A 20,734-nucleotide genomic window follows, 5' to 3' on the forward strand; every position below is an offset into this window, starting at 1 on the left:
GTTCGAGCTCAACTTAATTGCCAAAGGAAAGCAATTTCAATTAATCTACCTGTCAGAAGTCCTGACGTAAGTCGAATCATTTGATACTAAAAAGCATCTGTGAATGTCTGATAGAGGTTAGAATGAAAGGATATTTAAGCAGGGCATTGTATAGGTCTTTCAAAACACTTGATCTCAAAACAGCATCACCTTTCTTGACTCCAGGAGGAAGCTCCAGCTGAGCATAGGTTGGAACAATTGGCCTATTTTTGTGCTTTATATTCTATGTGTACAAATCATTAAATGACCTACATACATCAAAGTTGCTGGTGAACGCAGCAGGCCAAGCAGCATCTATAGGAAGAGGCGCAGTTGACGTTTCAGGCCGAGAGGGTCTCGGCCTGAAACGTCGACTGCGCCTCTTCCTATAGATGCTGCTTGGCCTGCTGCGTTCACCAGCAACTTTGATGTATGTTGCTTGAATTTCCAGCATCTGCAGAATTCCTGTTGTTTGCGATTAAATGACCTACTGTTGGTTGCAATAAACTATTGCAGTTTTCAAAACATTGCTGGACACAGAATGTGTATTCAAATATAAAACAAGATAATTTGACTGCCATATCATATAAATACACATAAATTCCCTACTATTATACTTAATTGAACTCAAGTCAGATTGCCTCAATATGATTGGTCACTCATTAGTCGCTCATGTTGTGATTAACATTCTGAGCTGCATATATTTCAATGCAAGAAACATTGTAGAAAAGGCAGATGAGCTCAAGGCATGGATCAACACATGGAATTATGATATTGTAAGCATTAGTGAGTTTTGGTTGCAGGAAGGGCAGGACTGGCAGCTCAATATTCCAGGGTTCCATTATTTTAGACACAATGGAGTGGGAGGGAGGGAAAAAGATTAAAGGGGAAGAGGTGGCGTCACTAGTCAGGGAAAGTGTAATCATGGTAGTGTTCAGTCAGAGCAGACTGGAGAAATCACCTTGTGAGGCTTTATGGGTGGAACTGAGGAATAAGAAAGTTATGACCACATTAATGGGGCTATATTATAGACCACCCAACAATCCAAGGGATTTAGAGCAACAAATCTATAAAACGATCGCAGGCTGTTGCAAGAAACACAATCAGAAGCAGAATCAGATTTATTATCACCAGCATGTGACGTGTAATAGTACATGATTTTAACTTTCCACATATTGAATGGAACTCCCATACTGTAAAACTCTAGATGGGATAGAGTTTGTCAAATGTGTTCAGGAAAGTTTCCTTTATCAGTACATAGAAACCCCAATGAGAGAGTGTGTGATACTTGATCTCCTACTCGGGAATGAGACAGGACAGGTGACAGAAGTTTGTGTAGGGGAACACTTTGCATCTAGTGATCACAATGCTATTAGTTTCAAAGTAAATAAGGAAAAAGATATGTCTGGTCCACAGGTTGAGATTCTAAATTGGACAGAGGCCAATTTTGATGGTATCAGAAAGGATCTGGCAAGTGTGAATTGGGACAAGGTGGTTTCTGGCAAAGGTGTTCTCGGTAAGTGGGAGGCCTTCAAAAGTGACATTTAGAGAGTACAAGCATGTATGTGCTTGTCAGAATAAAACATAACAATAATAGGTTGAAGGAACCTTGGTTTTCAAGAGATATAGAGGCTCTGGTGAAGTGCAAAAAGGAGGCAGATATAGGCAGGTTAGAACAAATGAGGTACTTGCGTAGTATAAGAAATGCAAGTGAACACTTAAGGAAAAAATCAGGAGGGCTAAAAGTAGGCATGAGATTGCTGTAGTAGACAAGGTGAAGGAGAATCCTATGGGATTCTACAGATACATTATGAGCAAAAGGATTGCCCCTGGTATTAGTATAAAAGACAAGTTTCCAAATTTCCTGTTTCCTGCAGGGGAAGAGTATCTGCTCAAAGAAAGCGGAGACCAAAGACTGGGTGACAGTATTCAACTGTCAAGCACTCTCTTCATCTACTACTAGAGCATGATGAGGCCATTCAGCCCATTGTTCCTGTTGTCAATGAATCTGTTCCAAGCTCCATTCACTCATTTTTTTCTCCATATTTTTTCTTCAAAGATGGATCCAGCTCAGCTTTGAACATATCAGTAGGTCCAGCAATCTACTAGCCTTTTGAGAGAAAGACAGCTTTCCATGAAAAAGTGCCTCATGAATTAATTTCTGGATAGCCTGCTCCTAAGTGCCAAGAACCGCTTCATAGGGAATTTCCTCACTATTGGAATTACATTTCAAACTCAGCCCTATGGAATACATTCATTATTTTCCAAGCTCAGTTACATCTGTATCGAAACATGAGAGAACACGAGCCAAGTACATCAAACCAGATCTCACAGTTGAAGATTTGTAAAGGGGATGAGGATGAGGAGTTGATGATTAACATGAAAAATAAGGATGACTTGTCCCCTTGAGATGCTTTACATTCTTTCAGTAAATATGAGATGATCAAATTACATGCCACGTTGCAATACATAAAAATACACATAGTGGCCTACTTTGTAGGTACACCCATACACCTTGTTAATGCAAATATCTAATCAGCCAATCATGTGGCAGAAACTCAATGCATAAAAACATGCAGGCATGGTCAAGAGGTTCACTTGTTGTTCAAACCAAACATCTGACTGGGAAAGAAATGTGACCTATGTGACTTTGACCCTGGTGCCAGACAGGGTGTTTTGAGTATCTCAGAAACTGTGGATCTCCTGGGATTTTTACACACAAAAGTATCTAAAGTTTACAGAGAATGATATGAAAAACAAAAAAAAACATCCAGTAAATGGCAGTTCTGTGGGTGAAAACACTTTGTTAATGAGAGAGGTCAGAGGAGAATGGCCAGACTGGTTCAAGCTGACAGGAAGGTGAGAGTAACTCAAATAACCACACATTACAACAGTAGTGTGCAGAAGAGCATCTCTGAATGCACGTCACATCGGACCTTGAAATGCATGGCCTATAGTAGCAGAAGGCCATGGACATACACTCAGTGGCCACTTTATTGTTCACAGGATGTACCTAATTAAGTAGTCCCTGCGTGTATTTCCTACTAATCCAACCAGTTTGACATTGTTAAGCCATATGGGCTGTTCCAGTTACATTTTAGAATGTTGTGCTGATACTTGTCAACCAGCTAGACAATTTTGACAGGGAGATATCAGGGAACAGCCAATGGAAAGTGAGGGAACTGTGTCAGTGGGTAAAACTAAATTGCAACAGTCATGGTCACAAGTTATTAAATTAAACTGTTCACTCAAACATAAGTTAACACGCAATATATGGAGTAAGGCAGACGAAATGTTATGCAGTTAGATTGGCAGGTATGGCATTGTGCACATCACTTAGACATGGCTGAAAGAAGATCATAGTTGGGAGCTTAACATCCAAGGATGTACATTGTATTGAAAGAGCAGGTGGTTAGGCAGATAGTGTGGCTCTGTGGTTAAACAAAAAATTGAAAGCAAATGCTTAGAAAAAGGATCAGAAGATGCAGAATCCTTTTGGGTAGAGTTAAAAAACTACAAGGATAAAAAAAAGCCCTGATGGGAGTTATATACAGGCCCCCAAACAGTAGCCAGGACGTGGGATATAAGTTTCAATGGAAAATAGAAAAGGCATGTAATAAAGGCAATGTTACGACAGTCATGATGGATTTCAATAGGCAGTTAGCTTGGGAAAATCAGGTTGGTTTGGTGCTGGATCCCAAGGGGGGAAATGCGCAGCATGCCTATGAGATGAGATGGCTTTTTAGAGCAGCTGGTGGCTGGGCCTACTAGGGGAAAGGCAATTCTGGATTGGGTGTTGAGTAATGAACCAGATTTGATTAGTGAGCTTATGGTAAAGGAGCCCTTGGGAGGCAGTGATCATAATATGATAGAATTCACTCTGCAATTTGTGAGGGAGAAGATAAAGTCAGATGTATCAGTACTTACAATGGAGTAAAGGGGATAATGCAGGCATGAGAGAGGAAATTAATAGGCCAGTTAGCCTAACTTCACTGATTGGGAAAATGTTGGTGTCCATTAGTAAGGATGAAATTTCGGAGAACTTGGAGGTACATGATAATGTAGCCAAAGTCAGCATGGTTTCAAGGGAAAATCTTATCTGACAGATCTGTTGGAATTCTTTGAGGAAATAACAGACAGGATAGATAGAGTGTGAGTGGATGTTTTATACTTGAAATTTCAGAAGGCCTTTGACAAGGTGCCACCCATGAGGCTGCTTAACAAGATAAAAGCCCAAGGTATTACAGGAAAGATACTGGTATAGATGGAAGATTGGCTGATTGGCAGAAGGCAAAGATTCTGAATAATGTGAGCCTGTTCTGGTTGGCAGCCAGTGACAACTGGTGTTCCACAGGGGCCAGTATTGGGTCTACTTCTTTTTACACGATATGTTAATGATTTGGATGACAGAATTGAATTGACTTTATTTCTTACATCCTTCACATACATAAGGAGTAAAAATTTTTACGTTACGTCTCCGTCTAAATGTGCAATGTGCAATCATAGTAATTTATAATAAATAGAACAGCTCAATGTAACATAGAGTACACTCAAATCAACATGAGTTCATCAGTCTGATGGCCTGGTGGAAGAAGCTGTCCCAGAGCCTGTTGGTCCTGGGTTTTGTACTGTGGTACCGTTCCCCAGATGATAGCAGCTGGAATAGATTGCTGTTGGGGTGACTTGGGTCCCCAGTGATCCTACAGGCTCTTTTCACACACCTGTTAAATGACCTGAATCATAGGAAGTTCACAACTACAGATGCGCTGGGCTGTCCGCACCACTCTTTGCAGAGTCCTGCGATTAGGAAGTACAATTCCCATACCAGACAATGTTACAGCCAGTCAGGATGCTCCTAATTGTGCCCCTGTATAAAGTTCTTAGGATCTGGGGGGCCATACCAAACTTCTTCAACCATCTGAGGTTAAAGAGGCGCTGTTGTGCATTTTCCACCACATAGCTGGTGTGTACAGACCATTTGAGGTCCTCAGTGATGTGGATGCCGAGGAACTTAAAGCTGTTTACCTTCTCAACCCCAGAGCCATTGATGTCAATAGGGGTTAAACTGTCTCCATTCCTCTTGTAATCCACAACCAGCTCCTTTGTTTTGCGACATTGAGGGAAAGGTTGTTTACTTGATACTACTGTGTCAGAGAGAGAATTGATAGCTTTGTGGTCAAATATGCAGATGATACAAAGATAGCTGGAAGGGGAGGTGGTGTTGAGGAAGTAGGGAATCTGCAAGAGGACTTGGAGACATTGGGAGAATGGGCAAAGTGACAGATGGAATATAGTGTAGGGAACTGTATGGTCATGCACTTTGGTAGAAGGAATAGAACAATAGACTATTTTCCAAATGAGGAGAAAATTCAAAATTCAGAGGTTAACTTGCAGCTTGAGTCAGTGATAAGAAAGACAAATGCAATGTTAGCATTCATTTCAAGAGGACTAGAATATAAGAGCAAGGATGTGATACTAAAACTGGAAAAAAATACAGTCAATGTTTCAGGCTGAAACCTTTCAGCAGGACTGGAGAAAAAAGTACTTCTTTCCGTAGATGCTTCCTGGCCTGCTAAGTTCCTCCATCATTTTGTGTGTGTGTCTCGAGAATCATTTTGGGAATGCAAGGGTTAAAGTATGAGGAGCGTTTGATGGCTTTGGGACTGTACTCGCCGGAGCTTAGAAAATATGAGGGGAAATCTCATTGAAACCTATCGAATATTAAAGGGCATAGACTCAGTGGATGTGGAGAGGATGTTTCCTATAGTGGATGAGTCTAGAACAAGAGGGCACAGCCTCGGAATAGAGGAATGTCCATTTAGAACAGAGATGAAAAGTAATTTCTTTCGACAGAGGCAGTGAATTTTTGGAAATCATTGCCACAAATGGCCAAGTAATTGAGAATATTTAAAGCAGAGGTTGACTGTTTCTTGGTTAGTCAGGGCATCAAAGGTTACCGGGAGAAGGCAGAAGAACGGGGTTGAGCGGGATAATAAATCAGTCATGATGGAATAGCTGAGTAGAATCGATGGGCTGAGTGGCTTAATCCTGCTCCAATTTCTTATAGTCTATGGTAATAATTTTACTCTTAATATTGAGTTAAGCAATCAGTTTCATCAGTAATTTCACTCTTAATATTGAGTTAAGCAATCAGTTTCATCAGTATTCAGAGAATGGATCAGTCTGTCAGGTAAAAATTAAGACTGAGTTTAGTATAATTGAAGCATAATTTTCAAACATAATGCATCTATTTATTTTTCTCATGCCATTTGTAACTGATCCATTAGAAACTTCAAAAGCAATATCAGATAAAAACAACCTAAAGCAGTCATGACAACTAGAAAGAACTTACAATTATTTTAAGTTTTGCATGACCTTGTGAGGTGTCGAAGCTAAGGTATTTTTGAAATTTGTAACAACTAATTAAGTTCTTTGGAAATACCTTATGGCCAATGAAATAATTTACAAGCCAATGAAATACTCCTAGAATATTTAACAGCCAATAAAATGCTAAATGGCTAATCGAGTACAGTACTCTTAAAATGTCAATGGAAATGTCTTCAACCTATAAATAACTGGATTTGACCAGGCAACAATATATTATAGCAACAATCATACAGGACATATCATCTACAAAGTTGATGGAGATCACTTGGTTCATCATTTACGTCAGCTTTTTTATGCTTATTTATTCACGGCATTGTTAGAAATAGCAATATTATTTATTCCATACTTAATTACTCCTGAATGGTTAAGAGTGAGTCATATTCGAGGTATGAAAAACAGAACCTGCTGGAAATACTCAACTAGACAGGCAGTATCAATGGAAGAAAAATAAAGTTACCATTCCGGACCATAATCCAGCCTATTGAAAGCCAAAATACATGCATTGACACCATATTCAGAGAATCAGGGAATTAGGTTTATCATCAATATCTTTATGACATAATTTTTTAGTGATAGGAGTATAGTCCAATGACATAAAATAAGCATAAATTACAAAATAAATAAGTAGTACAAAAAAAAGAAAGAATAATAATGTCATCTTCCTGGGTTCATGGACCCATTCAGATATCTGAATGAAGCAGAGAAGAAGCTGTTCCTAAATCATTGAGCTTCGGGCTTCTGTACCTCTTCCCTGTGGTAGTAATGCAAAGAGGTCATGTCCAGTATGGTGAAGATCTTTAACGGGTGGAAACCACCTTTTTGAGGCACAGGCTCTTGAAGATGTCCTCGATGGTGGGCTTTTGCCCTTGGTGGGACGGGCTGAGTCTACAACCCTCTTCAGCCTTTTGTAATCCTGTGCATTGGAGCCTCCATACAGGCTGTGATGCATCCATTTGGAGTCTTTTCAATCGTACATCTAACGAAATTTGCAAGAATCTTTGGTAAAATACCAAATCTCCATAAGACCATAAGACATATGAGCAGAATGAGGCCATTTGGCCCATTGAGTGTGCTCTGCTATTTCATCTTTGCTGATCCAATTTTCCTCTCAGTCCCAATCTCCTGCTCCCTCCACCAGCCCCCCCTCCATATCCTCTATGCCCTGACCTATCAAGAATCTATCAACATCTGCATTAAATATGCTAAAGGTGAGGTAGTTGGCCTCCACAGCTGCCTGTGGCAACGATTTCCACAGATTCACCACTTTCTGGCAAAAGAAGTTCCTCCTCATCTCTCTACTAAATGGATGCTCCTCTATTTTGAGGCTGAGTCCTTTGGTCTTAGACTCCCCCATCATAGGAAACATCCTCTTCACATCCACTCTATCAAGGCTTTTCACCTTTTACATTGCAACTCATCCTGTTGACTGCAATTTTGCCCCATCACCAGCCTTTTCTTGCTAGGTGCCTCTGTTTGTAAACCAACTACTTCACCTTTAGCATTATCACTCTGGTTCCTATCCCCCAGCCAAATTAGTTTAAACCCAACCAAACAACTCTAACCAACCTGCCCACAAGGACATTGGCCCCCCTTTGGGTTCAGGTGTAACTCATCCCTTTTGTACAGGTCTTACCTTTCCCGGAAGAGATCCCAATAATCCTTAAATCTGAACCCCTGTCCCCTGCACCAGATCCTCAGCCACACATTCAAACTACTCTTATCCTCACTGGCATGTGGCAGAGGCAGCAATCCAGAGATTACTATCCTGGAGGTCTTGTTTCTCAACTTTCTACCTAGCTCCCTAAAATCTCTCTTCTGGGCCTCCTCATCTTGTCTACCTATGTCATCTTAAACTCCTAATGAAGTAGAGCCAGTGGTGTGGCATCTTCATGATTCTATCAGTCTGTGGGGTCCGGTACAAATCCTTCACAATGTTGACACCCAGGACCTTAAAGCTGCTCACCCTTTCCACAGCTGGCACCTCAATCAACTTCACGTTGAAGTGTCATTGTCATTCAACCATACATGAATACAGCCAAATTGAACTGCATTCCTCCAGGTGCAAAACACAGTACCAACATTCATATGCAGCACAAGGCACAGCAATGAAAACTGATGCATGTTCTCCCAACTTCTCCTGCCGAAACTCCACAACTTCTCCTTAGCCTTACTGACTTGGAGTATGAGGTTGTTGCAACACCACTCAACCAGCCAACATATCTCATTTCTGTATGCCCCCTCATTGCCATTTGAGATTTTACCAACAGTGGTGTCATCTGTAAATTATAAATTATCTGTGAATCTTATTCTGCAGTGCACCCATTAAATGATATTATTGGCACAACCACAATGGTACAGCTCAGCATCAAGCTGAATTCTTACGTTATTTAATATGTATATTTAGGAAATGCACATACAAGAAAATGCGGACACTGACATTAATGCAGAACCCAGAAGCTGATTATAATCGTAATTAACTGGTAGTCTGGTTCTAGGCTCAATGTAGAACTCTCCCTTTCGGTAAGAATGTTGAGGGTGTAAGACCCAATCCCAGAGACCTGAGCATAAAATGGAGACACAAGAGACGGCAGGTGCTGGAATCTAGAGGAACACACAAAACATTCAACACTCTGTCCCTTTCCCTCCCATTTGCCCTCCCCACCTCCCTCATTTGATTCCTTCGCCATATTCCTTTCCACCACCTGCAGTACTTTGTTGCCTCCCAAGTCCTCCCAGGCTGTATTGCTATTTTCATTCTTCCCTCTGCCTATCAACCCTCCTCACCTGGATCGGCCTACTTGCCAACTCTGACTCCGTCCCTTCCCTCCATTTTTTGTATACTGGCTATCTCCCGTCTATCTTCAGTCCAGGTGAAAGGCCTTGACCCAAAATATCAATTGCCCATGTCCCTCCACAGATGTGGGCTGACCCATTGAGATCTTCCAAAATATTTTCTGTTGCAGCTGAGCACAACACCCTGGGTTGGCAGTGAGGAACAACTGCACTCTTTAATGGAGGTGATTTTAAACCATGACCCAATCTCTCTTAGATGGAGACAAGAGACTACTATTCTGAAAAGGAGGTTAATAATTAGCAATGTCCTAGACTCTACTGATCCCTCAGACATAATACATATAATCTGTGCAGACTGGGAGAGTTTGTTGTCCCCAAATTGGCTATTCTTCTTTCTTTACAGCTACTGTACATATCCTGCAAAAGTATTTCATTTCATATCCTGGAGTCATGATATAAATGCAGATATTTCTTTAGTGCTTCATAACCTTCTCAGTTAACAAGAAACACTAAATTCTACGGATATTGAATCGTAAAGGAACAAGTAATCTGCTGGAGGAACTCAGCAGGTCAACCAGTATCTGTGAGTGGAAAGGAATTGGTGAAGTTTCAGGTCAAAATCCTGTACAGATGCAGGCATTCCCCTTCTATATAGATACTGCTCAACCTGCTGAGTTCCTCCAGCAGATAGTTTGCTCTTCAGTTAATTGGAGATCTGCTCTGCAACTTCAATAACTGTTTGCATCAACACCACTAAAATAGTTATGGTGTGAAGGGAATATTCTGACGGGCTTATCAAGATAGAAGTCAATTTCTTTTTTTTAAATTTGGCTTCCTACGGTTTTCTGTCAAAAATCATTTGACCCTGGAGAGACAACAGCACCCAAAGAGATGTTTGCAACTTTCCCTGATGAAAGTAAGTAGTAAAAATGTTGGGGGATAATGGGCAATAATGGTGGTGTTAACTTCATTTTATGTTTCTTTGTTTTTCGATCAGCACACCACTTCTGTGAAGAATTTGTAAAGTAAAATAGCTATATAATTAGAACTTATAAAGAAATATAGGTAGCTATATCATTAGATTGGCATCCCAACCTCTTCTTCCAATGGTGTAGGCAAATGTAACTCAGTTCAAAATAAATTTATTATCAAAATACATATAAATCACTAAGAAATATAATAGAATCAATGAAAGACCACACCCACAGGACAGGCAAACAACAAATATGCAAAAGCCAAGAATGTGCAAATTCAAAAGAAAAAAGAAATACTAATAAAAAGTAAATAAATAAGCAGTAAGTATCAAAAGCATGAGATGGAGAGTCCTTGAAGGTGAATCCATAGGTTGTGGGAACGGTTCAGTGATGGGGTGAGTGAAGGTCAGTGAAGTTATCCCCACTGGTTCAAGAGCCTGATGGTTGAGGGGTAATAACTATTCCTGAACCTGGTGGTGGTGTGAGTCCTGAGGCCACTCCAGCTTCTTCCTGAAGGCAGGAGAGCAAGGCCTGGATGGCAGAGATCCTTCATGAACGCTGCTTTCCTGAGACAGCACTCCACGTAGATATGCTGAATTGTTGGGAGAGGGTTTTACCCATGATGGACCTGGTATATCTACTACTTTTTGTAAGGTAGTCATAAAGAAGGCAAGACAGCAGCTATTTTTTTTAGGAGTTTAAAGAGATTTGCATGTCAACAAATACACTCAAAAACTTATATAGATGTACCGTGGAGAGCATTCTGGAAGGCTGCATCACTGTCTGGTATGGAGGGGCTACTGCACAGAACCAAAAGAAGCTGCAGAAGGTTGTAAATCTAGTCAGCTCCATCTTGGGCACCAGCTTACAAAATACCCAGGACATCTTTAGGGAGCGGTATCTCAGAAAGGCAGCATCCATTATTAAGGACCTCTAGCACCCAGGGCATGCCCTTTTCTCACTGATACCATCAGGTAGGAGATACAGAAGCCTGAAGGCACACACTCAGCGATTCAGGAACAGCTTCTTCCCCTCTGCCATCCGATTCCTAAATGGACATTGAATCTTTGGACACTACCTCACTTTTTTAAATACAGTATACAGTATTTCTGTTTTTGCACATTTTTAAAATCTATTCAATATATGTAATTGATTTACATGTTTATTTGTTATTATGTTTATTTTATTTATTATTATTATTTTTCTCTCTCTGCTAGATTATGTATTGCATTGAACTGCAGCTGCTAAGTTAACAAGTGTCATGTCACAAATGCCAGTGATAATAAACCTGATTCTGATTCTGATTCTGATATTCCACTCAAAGGCATTGGTGTTTCCATACCAGGCTGTGATGCAACCACACAGTGATACACTCCACCACACATCTATAGAAGTTCGTCCAAGTTTTAGATGTCATGCCGAATCTTCACAAACTTCTAAGGAAGTAGAGGCATTGCAATGCTTTCTTCATAATTACAGTTGCATGCTGGGGCCAGGACCAATCCTCTGAAATGATAACACTAAGGCATTTAAAATTGCTTACCCTCTCCACCTCTGATCCCTCAATGATGAATGGCTCATGGACATGTGGTTTCCCCCTCCTGAAGTCAATAATCAGCTCCTTGGTCTTGCTGACATTGAGAGAGAGGTTGTTGTTGTGGTACCACTCAGCCAGATTTTCAATCTCCCTCCTATATGAAGAGTCGTCACCACCTTTGATTCAGCCAATGACAGTGATGTTATCAGCAAACTTGAATATGCCATTGCACCTGTGCAATCATAAGTCATAATTGTAAAGCGAGTAGAACAGGAGGCCAAGCGCACAACCCTGTGGTGCAGCTTGTTTTGATAGAGATTGTGGAGGAGATGTTGTTGCCAATCTGAACTGACTGGGGTCTGCAAGTGAGGAAATTGAGGATCCAATTGCACAAGGAGGTATTGAGGCCAAAGTCTTAAAGCTTATTGATTAATTTTGAGGAGATGATGGAACTGAATGCCTCGCTTTAGTGATTAAAGAGCATTCTGATATATGTACCTTTGTTGTCCAGATGTTCCAGGGTTGAGTGAAGAGCCAATGAAATGATACCTGCTGTGTTTTCCACTGAGTCACATATCAGGCTGAGAGACTGATTGCTTCATCCTCTCAGCTTCTGTTCCTTTCCCCACCTATTCTATATTTCCCAACAGGAACGTATTTGTGTGTTTGATTTTATTAGCGATCAAGCTGGAGAGGTTGTGACTTCATCCTTCTTTGGTTTCAAGCCTGGCCTTGTAACCCTCAATAGAAAGCCCATGTTTGATCACATGAAGGTGAGATTTTAGAAACAGAAAATACTGCAAAAAATTTTGTAGGTCAGGCAGTATCTGTGGAAAGAGAAACAGGTCTATGACCCTTCATCAGAAATGGGAAAGGGAGAAGCAAGTTATTAAGATTACAGAGAAATGGAAGAGTGAGATTGGTGGTAAAAGGGGATAGGGCTGGATGATCTGATGTGGCAGTTAAGAGGCAGATAAGATCAGATTAAGCTTTTATTTATGTAGAATGTACAGACTGATCTGCTGAGAGAAAAAAACAATGAAGGGGACATGGGTGGGATGCAAAAATGTCTGGTTTTCAGAAACATAGAGTTTTCTATAGTCAGAGAACTGAATTAAATCCTGTAGATTGTGATGTACCTACAGAAAAGATGAGATATAGCTCCTCAAACTTCAACATCAAACTCAAAGTTGAGTTTATTGCCATATGTTCAAGTATATGGTGTTAGGGAATGTAGAGGAAAATTGGCCCAAAAGCAGAGCAGTGAAGACAATTCAGTAGTGAACAATAACTTACTTCAATGACGGGCTACAGAACAAAAGAGAACAAAAACAAAACACAACAGGCAACAAAGTAAACTTTAGCCAGACAGAGTGAATGCTAGCAGCAACTGGTTGAGGTCAGATGTTTCAATGAATGAATAAGGACTGCAGATGAGAAGTGGGTTAAGTAGGCTGCAGGTCATGAGTTTGAAATGAGTGGCAGGTGACTCCAGTTATCTGGTTGGAAGCTGGGAGGTGCCTGCATGTGCTGGCCTGACATATGGATGCAAAAGTACAATGAGCAACTTACTTGGAGCAGTATCACTGGCATATACAGTAGTATCAGATACACATATTCATATGAAAAACATAAATTAAAGATAAAATTATACAAGAAAGACACAATTAGAACAAAAGAAGACGAAGTTCACTGCAGTGTAAAGTGGCATGGTGTTTCTGTACTGAAGTAGAGATTAAGACTGTGCTGGTTCAAGATCCAGATGGTGGTGTGGGAAATCAGGCTTCTGTATGTCCTGCCAGATGATAGCTGCAAGAAGACGGTATGGCCCAGATGGTGGGGGTTTGGGAAGATTTAACATAGCAGTTGGTATCATCCATGCCATGACAAGGCCAGTGAAATAAGGAAGACTTCAGTAACATTTTGCCTCTTCTTTGTTCATGGCCAGTCCAGCTATCTGTCACAGGAATTGCTTGAAGGTATCACATCACGGACAAAGCTTTCTCTTCTGCAGGACTCCCCTTCCCTCCTCCTGAAAGTGGCTCAGATCAGACTGGTTCCAGTCCAGGTCCTGATGGATATTTTGACTCTAATTTCTCTCTTTCTCTCTCTCTCTCTGTTTGCTCCCATTGACAGGATGATAAGGAGATTGACCTTGAACACCTACACAGACGAGTCAACAGCCTCTGCACAGATGATGACAGCCCCCACAAGCAGTTCTCCACCTCGTCGGTAGACCTGACTCCCCTGGAGGTGGACACCATTCCAACGCGACAAGCTCTCGAACAGATCAGCGACTTCAGAAACACGCACATCACCACCACTACCTTCATACCAGAGCAGATCCAGACTATAAGCCGCAGCCTGTCAGCTAAAGCCGCCTCGGGCTTTTCATTCGGACCAATGCCTGACCACCGAACTGGCCCCTTCCGAAGCAGGGCACCCAACGGTGGCTTCTTCAGAAGTCCCATTAAAACCATGTCCTCCATCCCCTACCAGCCAACTCCATCATCTGTGTACAACCTCAACAACGACCCCGACCGGGGCACCTCTATTTGAATGTCACATTTCAAGCCCTTTTCCTTCCAACCAGGACTCAGTTTGTGAGACAATAGAATTTGTGGTAGGACTAACCTGAACATGCTTTCTCTTTGTTTTTTTTTAAAACAAGAAGCCAGGATCTTAGTTACAGCTTTCCCAGATATAATCGCAATAACCAGCCTGTTTGAAGCAAGTATGTTTATTTCTGCTGCATCTGGATTCAATGCTTTTGCTGATGACTATTTCATGTGATATCCCATTTTGGACCAATAGCACGACTTACCATTAAAAGTAATGAACATTCAGGCCACAAATTCCAGAACGTTACATCTTATAGGGCTGCTTATATATGAAGCCATCACGTGCTTGTAGAGATATTTCTGGCATATTGTTTCAAAGACAGAAATAAAGTTAACGTGTGTGTGATCCTTGCATAATTTTTTTAGAAAGGGAGAAAGGTTGAGAGGTTGTACTATATGCAGGTGTTTTCTACTGTACAGTTTAGATTAAATCCAGTTTTTTTCCACATGCCCAATTCTGTTGGTCCTCTATTCCAGGGTATTAGTAAATTCATTATTGCCTGATGTAAATGTCAGCATTTCCTTACTGGGCATAGCCTTTGTTCCCACTGCTGAAGGGAGCAAAATGTTAATGCTGAGTCTTTTGGTTCTTTGCAGCTGTATAACAGTGTTTCTGGGCAGCGAATGACAGATATTAACTCTTTAGATTAGTAATGCACATCTTGATTTAAATACTCACCAGAATAAGGAATTATAGTTTTAAAAATCTAAACACAGTTTCATGCAAGCTTTGCAAGAGTTACATTTAAGTTATCAAAAAGCAAAATCGTCCTAATGTTTAAAACAAATTGAGCTAATATATAACGTTGTTGTAGTTTAGCTCGTAGCTATCATACTTTTACAGCACAGAGGAAGCCATCCAACCCATTATTTCAATTCCATCTCTCTGATCCAAATAATTCTCCCGCTGCAATCTTTCTTGGAAATATTCTTCAAATTCCTTTTGAAGATTTCTTTCAATATGAACTTAATGGAGAGCAGAGAAAAGTAGCAAACTTGTCAACAGCAGCTGACTGTTCAGAAGATGTTGTCCCAGAAAGAAATGATTGTACCACATGAATCAATTGATGTCATTTGAATCTTTAAACAATTAGTTTGACTAAATGGCTCAATTTCACACAAAGATTTATTCTTCAACTTGTTTTGAAATTTAAGCTGTTGAGAAGGCACTGGATTTGTTTTTCATTCTATAAATCTAAATTAAACAATGTTGTTTAAAATATGAGCACATCTTTATGTGGAGGCCAGAGGGTCTATCTGCTTCATGCACATGGGAGCATTACTTTTGTATTAACTTTGCAGCTTTAAAAGTTGGGGAGCTCATGAAGCAGTAGTCAAACCATGATATTAATATATTTACATCAAAGATCAGAGGAAATGGACAAGGCAGTGATTGTCTAGAAAAGCCAGTGACACTCTTCACTATTAGATGTCTGTGGGAAATGTCCTCAGTTAGAACTGGGAATCATTGGTATTTGTTCATTGGGATTAAGCTTGTTGCCAGAGATCCAAAATGCAGCAGCATGCACACTTGTAAATGAAATTAAGATGTACAGTGAAAGTACTGGCACTGACACAGAGAAAGTTCATCACAGATAGTAATCCCAGGCAGATTATGTTGCTATTCAATGGCTTTATGGCCACCATGCTATGTTGGACTTTTCTGCTCCCACCAATTGTGATTTGTCTCTTGGCTCAGCATGTGCACTACCATTCTTTATTGAGATCACCTATCACTGGAAACTTCTGATTTCTGTTGTCTGTTGCTAGAATTCCTTAATAAAATGATGAGCTTCTGACTTTACTTCATTGCTAAAGCAGTGGTGTGGCAGGTATTGAAGCAAGTTGCCTTGACTTTGAAAGCTCTGCACAAACTGGTGACTGTTGGACCTGAGTGCTGTGGATAGTCATCTGGGGAGACGGTACAGTGGTGGGAGCACAGAGTAGTAACTTTTGAAGGAATAGGAAGAAGGAGATGTTGGAAGAAAGAAATTCAAGGGGAGGATATTTCCTTCTAGAGTGGCCATGGAGCAACTCTCCCATCTGGATCTCTAAGCAGCATTTCTTCATAAAGATTTTGCCATAGTCACAACTACAGACGTAGAGCAGGACATGGACCAAATGCCAGAAGCTGTCATGATAACTGTGACAGTGAACTTTTTGTTATGCATTCATTTGCTTTCAGGTTGGAGTTGGGGTTATTTATAACATATCAGTTTCCCAGCGGCAATCACACAAGTGAAATCACTGAGAGCCCCAATTCAAATGGACATTGCATTCTCTTCCATGCAAGAGCAAGTAGGTAAAAGAAACCAGCAGCTTTGCAGGCTTCATGCAATGGGCTGTCATTGACCCCATGCGTAATGTGCTGCTTTGCAACTCAATCACAGCAAAAAGGAATTTGCCCTCTGTGTCACCCAGTCTGTGACCATAACCAGTGAACCGTAAAGGACACCCTAGTGTCTGGAGCACACTTCGTTCTGTGCTAACTACAAGGTTGGCCACATGTAAGAACAGGCACGGCTCTTTGACAACTTTAGAGACCTTGTGATGTGCAAGCAACTCAATGAAAGGCATAAAATGTGATCGAGCAGACTTTGGTGTGCTAATGCTTCATGCCCACATCCTGGGGCAGTTTGGTGGAGCCTCGATGGATCTGCAGAGCATTTAGAGAATTGCATCATTATCTATATGACCCTGAAAAAATTGGACACATGCAATCAATCTAAGGAGAAAATAGGAGGGGATTGTCTCACTCCCATCCTCTTTTTGCCCTGTTTGCCCATTCACTGATCCAATTTCCCTCAACAACAATAATTCTAACCTTACCCTTCCTCTGAGTACTGACTTTAATGGGAATAGTCACAATATAAAATTAAAAGCCATGACAAAATAAACACTAAAAGCCATTGATACAGGGACTTGGATAGGAAAGGCTTAGAGGAATTTATGTCGGATGCAGATAAGTAGGACTAGCTTAGATGTTCTGTACTGACAAATTGGGCTGTAGGGCCTGTTTCTGTGCTCGGTGACTCAAACTCTATGATGCTATATAATAACTAATTCCATATAAGGGTAAAATATTGTGCATTTGCTTGGCACATACCTTCCATATTCCTTTGTCTGCTGCATTCTTCTGCCGTTGTCTGCTCCACACTTGATTGTAGACAGTGGAGGAGGCAGCAAATGGACTTGGAAGATGATCTCACAGAAACTTGGGCTGAAAGATATGGCTTGAGACTGCACCCTCTCACCATGGTGATAGCAGAAGCATAGAGACAGGAGTGGGGCAACAAATAATGAGCAAAGTGCCTGCCATACCTCCAGTAGATTGTTTCAGCAGTGCCCAATATTCCCAGTATCTGAGGACATACTGCTTGGCTGCACAAAACGTCTTTGAAAATCGTAATTCACATTTATATGACAGCAGAAGTCAAAAGGCAGCAGGTAAAGCACCTTCAATAACACTCAAGATGCTGGTTGATCCAGAAACTGCGACTACAACACTGCAATCACACCTGTAAAGGATGACTCTAAGCTCGGCCTGGTGCCAAGTTGGAACTGGGTTCATCTTTGTTTCTTGACTTTCCTGCAAACTTCCTGAAGTCGGAAGCATTTCAATTGTGCAGACCATTCAGCCTTCATGGCAACACATTGAATCCTCTGGGAATGTAGGACTTTGGCTTTACTTTGCTCTGGATGTGGCGCCTGATCCTATAAATTATCACTAGGCCCAATACTTGAGCTGGAGGTCACAAGTGTGAAGTAGACAGTTGGTGTGACTCTCATCTCTGGCTACTGTACACTGCCCTTATATCAGGATAGAGAGAGATGAAAAAGATGATGGTGTGGTGAGGAAGAGAAAGTAAGAGATGAATGCTCATTCCCTACTATATATAAATCAATATAGTGTAGCTTGACAGAGAATTGGTTTGTGAGGAGGAGAGTTAACTATGAGGACGTGATCATTCCCATTGTTTCACGATACTGCTTGTCACACCAGTAGGTAATATGGTTGTTCTCTTAACAATCATTATTATCGTCTCTTTGGGCTTGTTAAAACATCTAGGTATACTAGTCCCTATTCATTAAGCTTCTGTGCTCTCTCTACAAGACACACACAACTATGTCAGTGAATGTTGTGCATGTTAGTTCAAGTGAGCTGTGAAGTGTCAATGTGAGGACTGAGGAATATGCAGTGGAGTAGCTGAATGTTCTGCAAGTTGATTGGTGGTCATTTTAGTAAATGTTTAATGGATGTGGCTTATCATGCAGTGGTTTGAAGTGAGTGCAGAAGTTGGTGTGATATGGAAGTTGAAGATGCATTCATTTACATTGATTTATTGTGCGATATTGTTGATTTTTTGTATTAGTACAGTATTCAAGTAGTCAACGTTAATATCTGACACTGTCGAATGAATGTGTACTTGGAGACCACCGTCAACCCCACCCCACCCAGTTCCTGAAAGAGGACATCCCTCTGACATTATTTCTCCTCCAGATCTGTATCAGAACTGCTGCCTCCCATAGTTTTCCATTTATCAATGAATTTCAACTTAGATGTAGTTCAATAAAGACATCTGTTTAAAACATGCAGTATACCGTTAACTGCAATGCCTTCCACGTAATTATATTTGCCCCAGGCTTATGGGTTTCATGTAATGAACAGCAAGGTTGAAATTACCTGGGCACTCTAGCCAACCAAATGAAAAGACATCACACAGTTGTTGTTCTACCTGCAATCTAATCAACCGATATGTTTTAATCATAATGCCAATCCAATTAATTCCTCTGTAACTCTGTAAGAAGCAAATAATAATTGAGATTCATGGTGAGTTTTCCTTACCTTTAATAAATTTTTTTAAAAAAAGAAAATCAAAAAACTGGTAGTTAGAAAGCAGCTACACTTTTTCTGTGTTTGATAACAACTTTAGGTGTGCATTAACTCAAATTCTGTGAAAAACTGAGATTTTAAAAAATGGCTCATGGCTGTTTCTTCTGAATTATCTTGTTCAGCACAACTGAACAAACATAAAAATATATATTTTGATGCTAATTTTTCTCTTTTATCTGTTCTGAAATAGCGTCCGGTATAGGTATATTGCTGATTTGTATAAAACAATGTCTACAGTGTCAGACAACACTCATTTTTACCACGGGGAGACAGTTTATAGAAGAACGCAAGTTGGTGGAAGCATGCCCAACTCTCCTAAAACCTCTCTCTGTTTCATATCAAAGTGTCGTTATGGATTTTCATTTGGACGCAATATACAGGGACACCAGATTATAATAATTTACTGGGTTAGTAAAGGAACCATAGTTAACCATGAACAATATTTATAAACCTATTTTGATGTAAGTGTTGCATATACAGAACACTTCTTTTGGGTGGGGTGGTGGGAAGTAAGGGGATGCAAGTGGCAACGCTTTCTGTGTATTATTTGGCTAATAAAATTGTTTCTTTTTCTTAAATGGTCTTTTATTCATTATTTCAAGGTAACCATTCTTGTAAGATAGAAGCTAGAGACCTGAATATATTCAGCAAGTCAGGCAGCAGCTGTGGAGAGAGAAACAGTTAATATTTCAATCTTTCATCAGAACTAGTCTGATGAAAGTTCATCAAACTAAAACATTACTCATTTCTCTCTCCACAGATTCTATCTGATCCCCTGGAGAATTTCCACCATTTTCTGCTTTTATTTCAGATTTTCAGCATCCGCAGTCTCCTGCTTTTTAATTGACATTCATGGGATTATAGCCCCTTTTGGATTATCATGGAGCTTCCTGGAGTTACAATTTATATCCAGACAGCCACAGTAATACACAAAAGTCAAGGGGTATTAAAAATATTGTGCCTTGAAAGAATTCCACTTTCATTTAGTGTCTAAGGATCTATTGTGTGTAGCTTCAAAGCTCAATTTTGTCCCTGAAAATTTTTCATTAAATTGGCCAGAATTGCTAGAGCTCCCATTGGACACCACGTTAAGAATTCACTGGGGCATTCTACGTAAAGTGACCTCAGAGAAGCTCCAGAAAGTGTGTTTTGAACATGAAGCAGTTGAGAAAGTGGGAGCATGGTAAGTTCTTACCTGAGATGGACTTCTCATGACGTACAATGCTGTATCACGGTGAATAGCCCTATGCCATTGCGAGTGACTGGAACCTGTAGTGATATGAGATTTGTACAAAAATCCCGCAAATCATGATAGGGTGACTGAGGATGAGCTTTTCATAATCCTGAGCATTGATATTTGACATTGGCAGACACTAATGTTACAGTCCAGACCCTATAAACAATGCATAGTGTGATCCTAATCTTCCTACAAATGATCATAGGTTGCACATAAAAGGTTTTTTTTTTCCTTGAGCAGTGGAGGACTTGTGTGGTACACAAGACAGAACAT

The 20,734-nt window shown here is 40.5% G+C and overlaps 1 protein-coding gene across 2 annotated transcripts in view; it reads left to right on the top strand.

Annotated features, from left to right (window-relative positions):
* grid2 (glutamate receptor, ionotropic, delta 2) overlaps positions 1-19,742 on the top strand; it is a 1,226,075-nt gene extending 1,206,333 nt beyond the window's left edge. For both annotated transcript variants that reach the window (XM_063046850.1, XM_063046851.1), the window contains one exon: positions 13,846-19,742. In XM_063046850.1, the coding sequence (XP_062902920.1) occupies positions 13,846-14,268 (423 nt within the window). In that variant the 3' untranslated portion in view covers positions 14,269-19,742. The remainder of the gene's footprint in view (positions 1-13,845) is intronic.
* Positions 19,743-20,734: the final 992 nt, after the last annotated feature.

The sequence above is a fragment of the Mobula hypostoma genome, chromosome 4 (genome assembly GCF_963921235.1).
Source record: "Mobula hypostoma chromosome 4, sMobHyp1.1, whole genome shotgun sequence".
NCBI lineage: Eukaryota > Metazoa > Chordata > Chondrichthyes > Myliobatiformes > Myliobatidae > Mobula > Mobula hypostoma.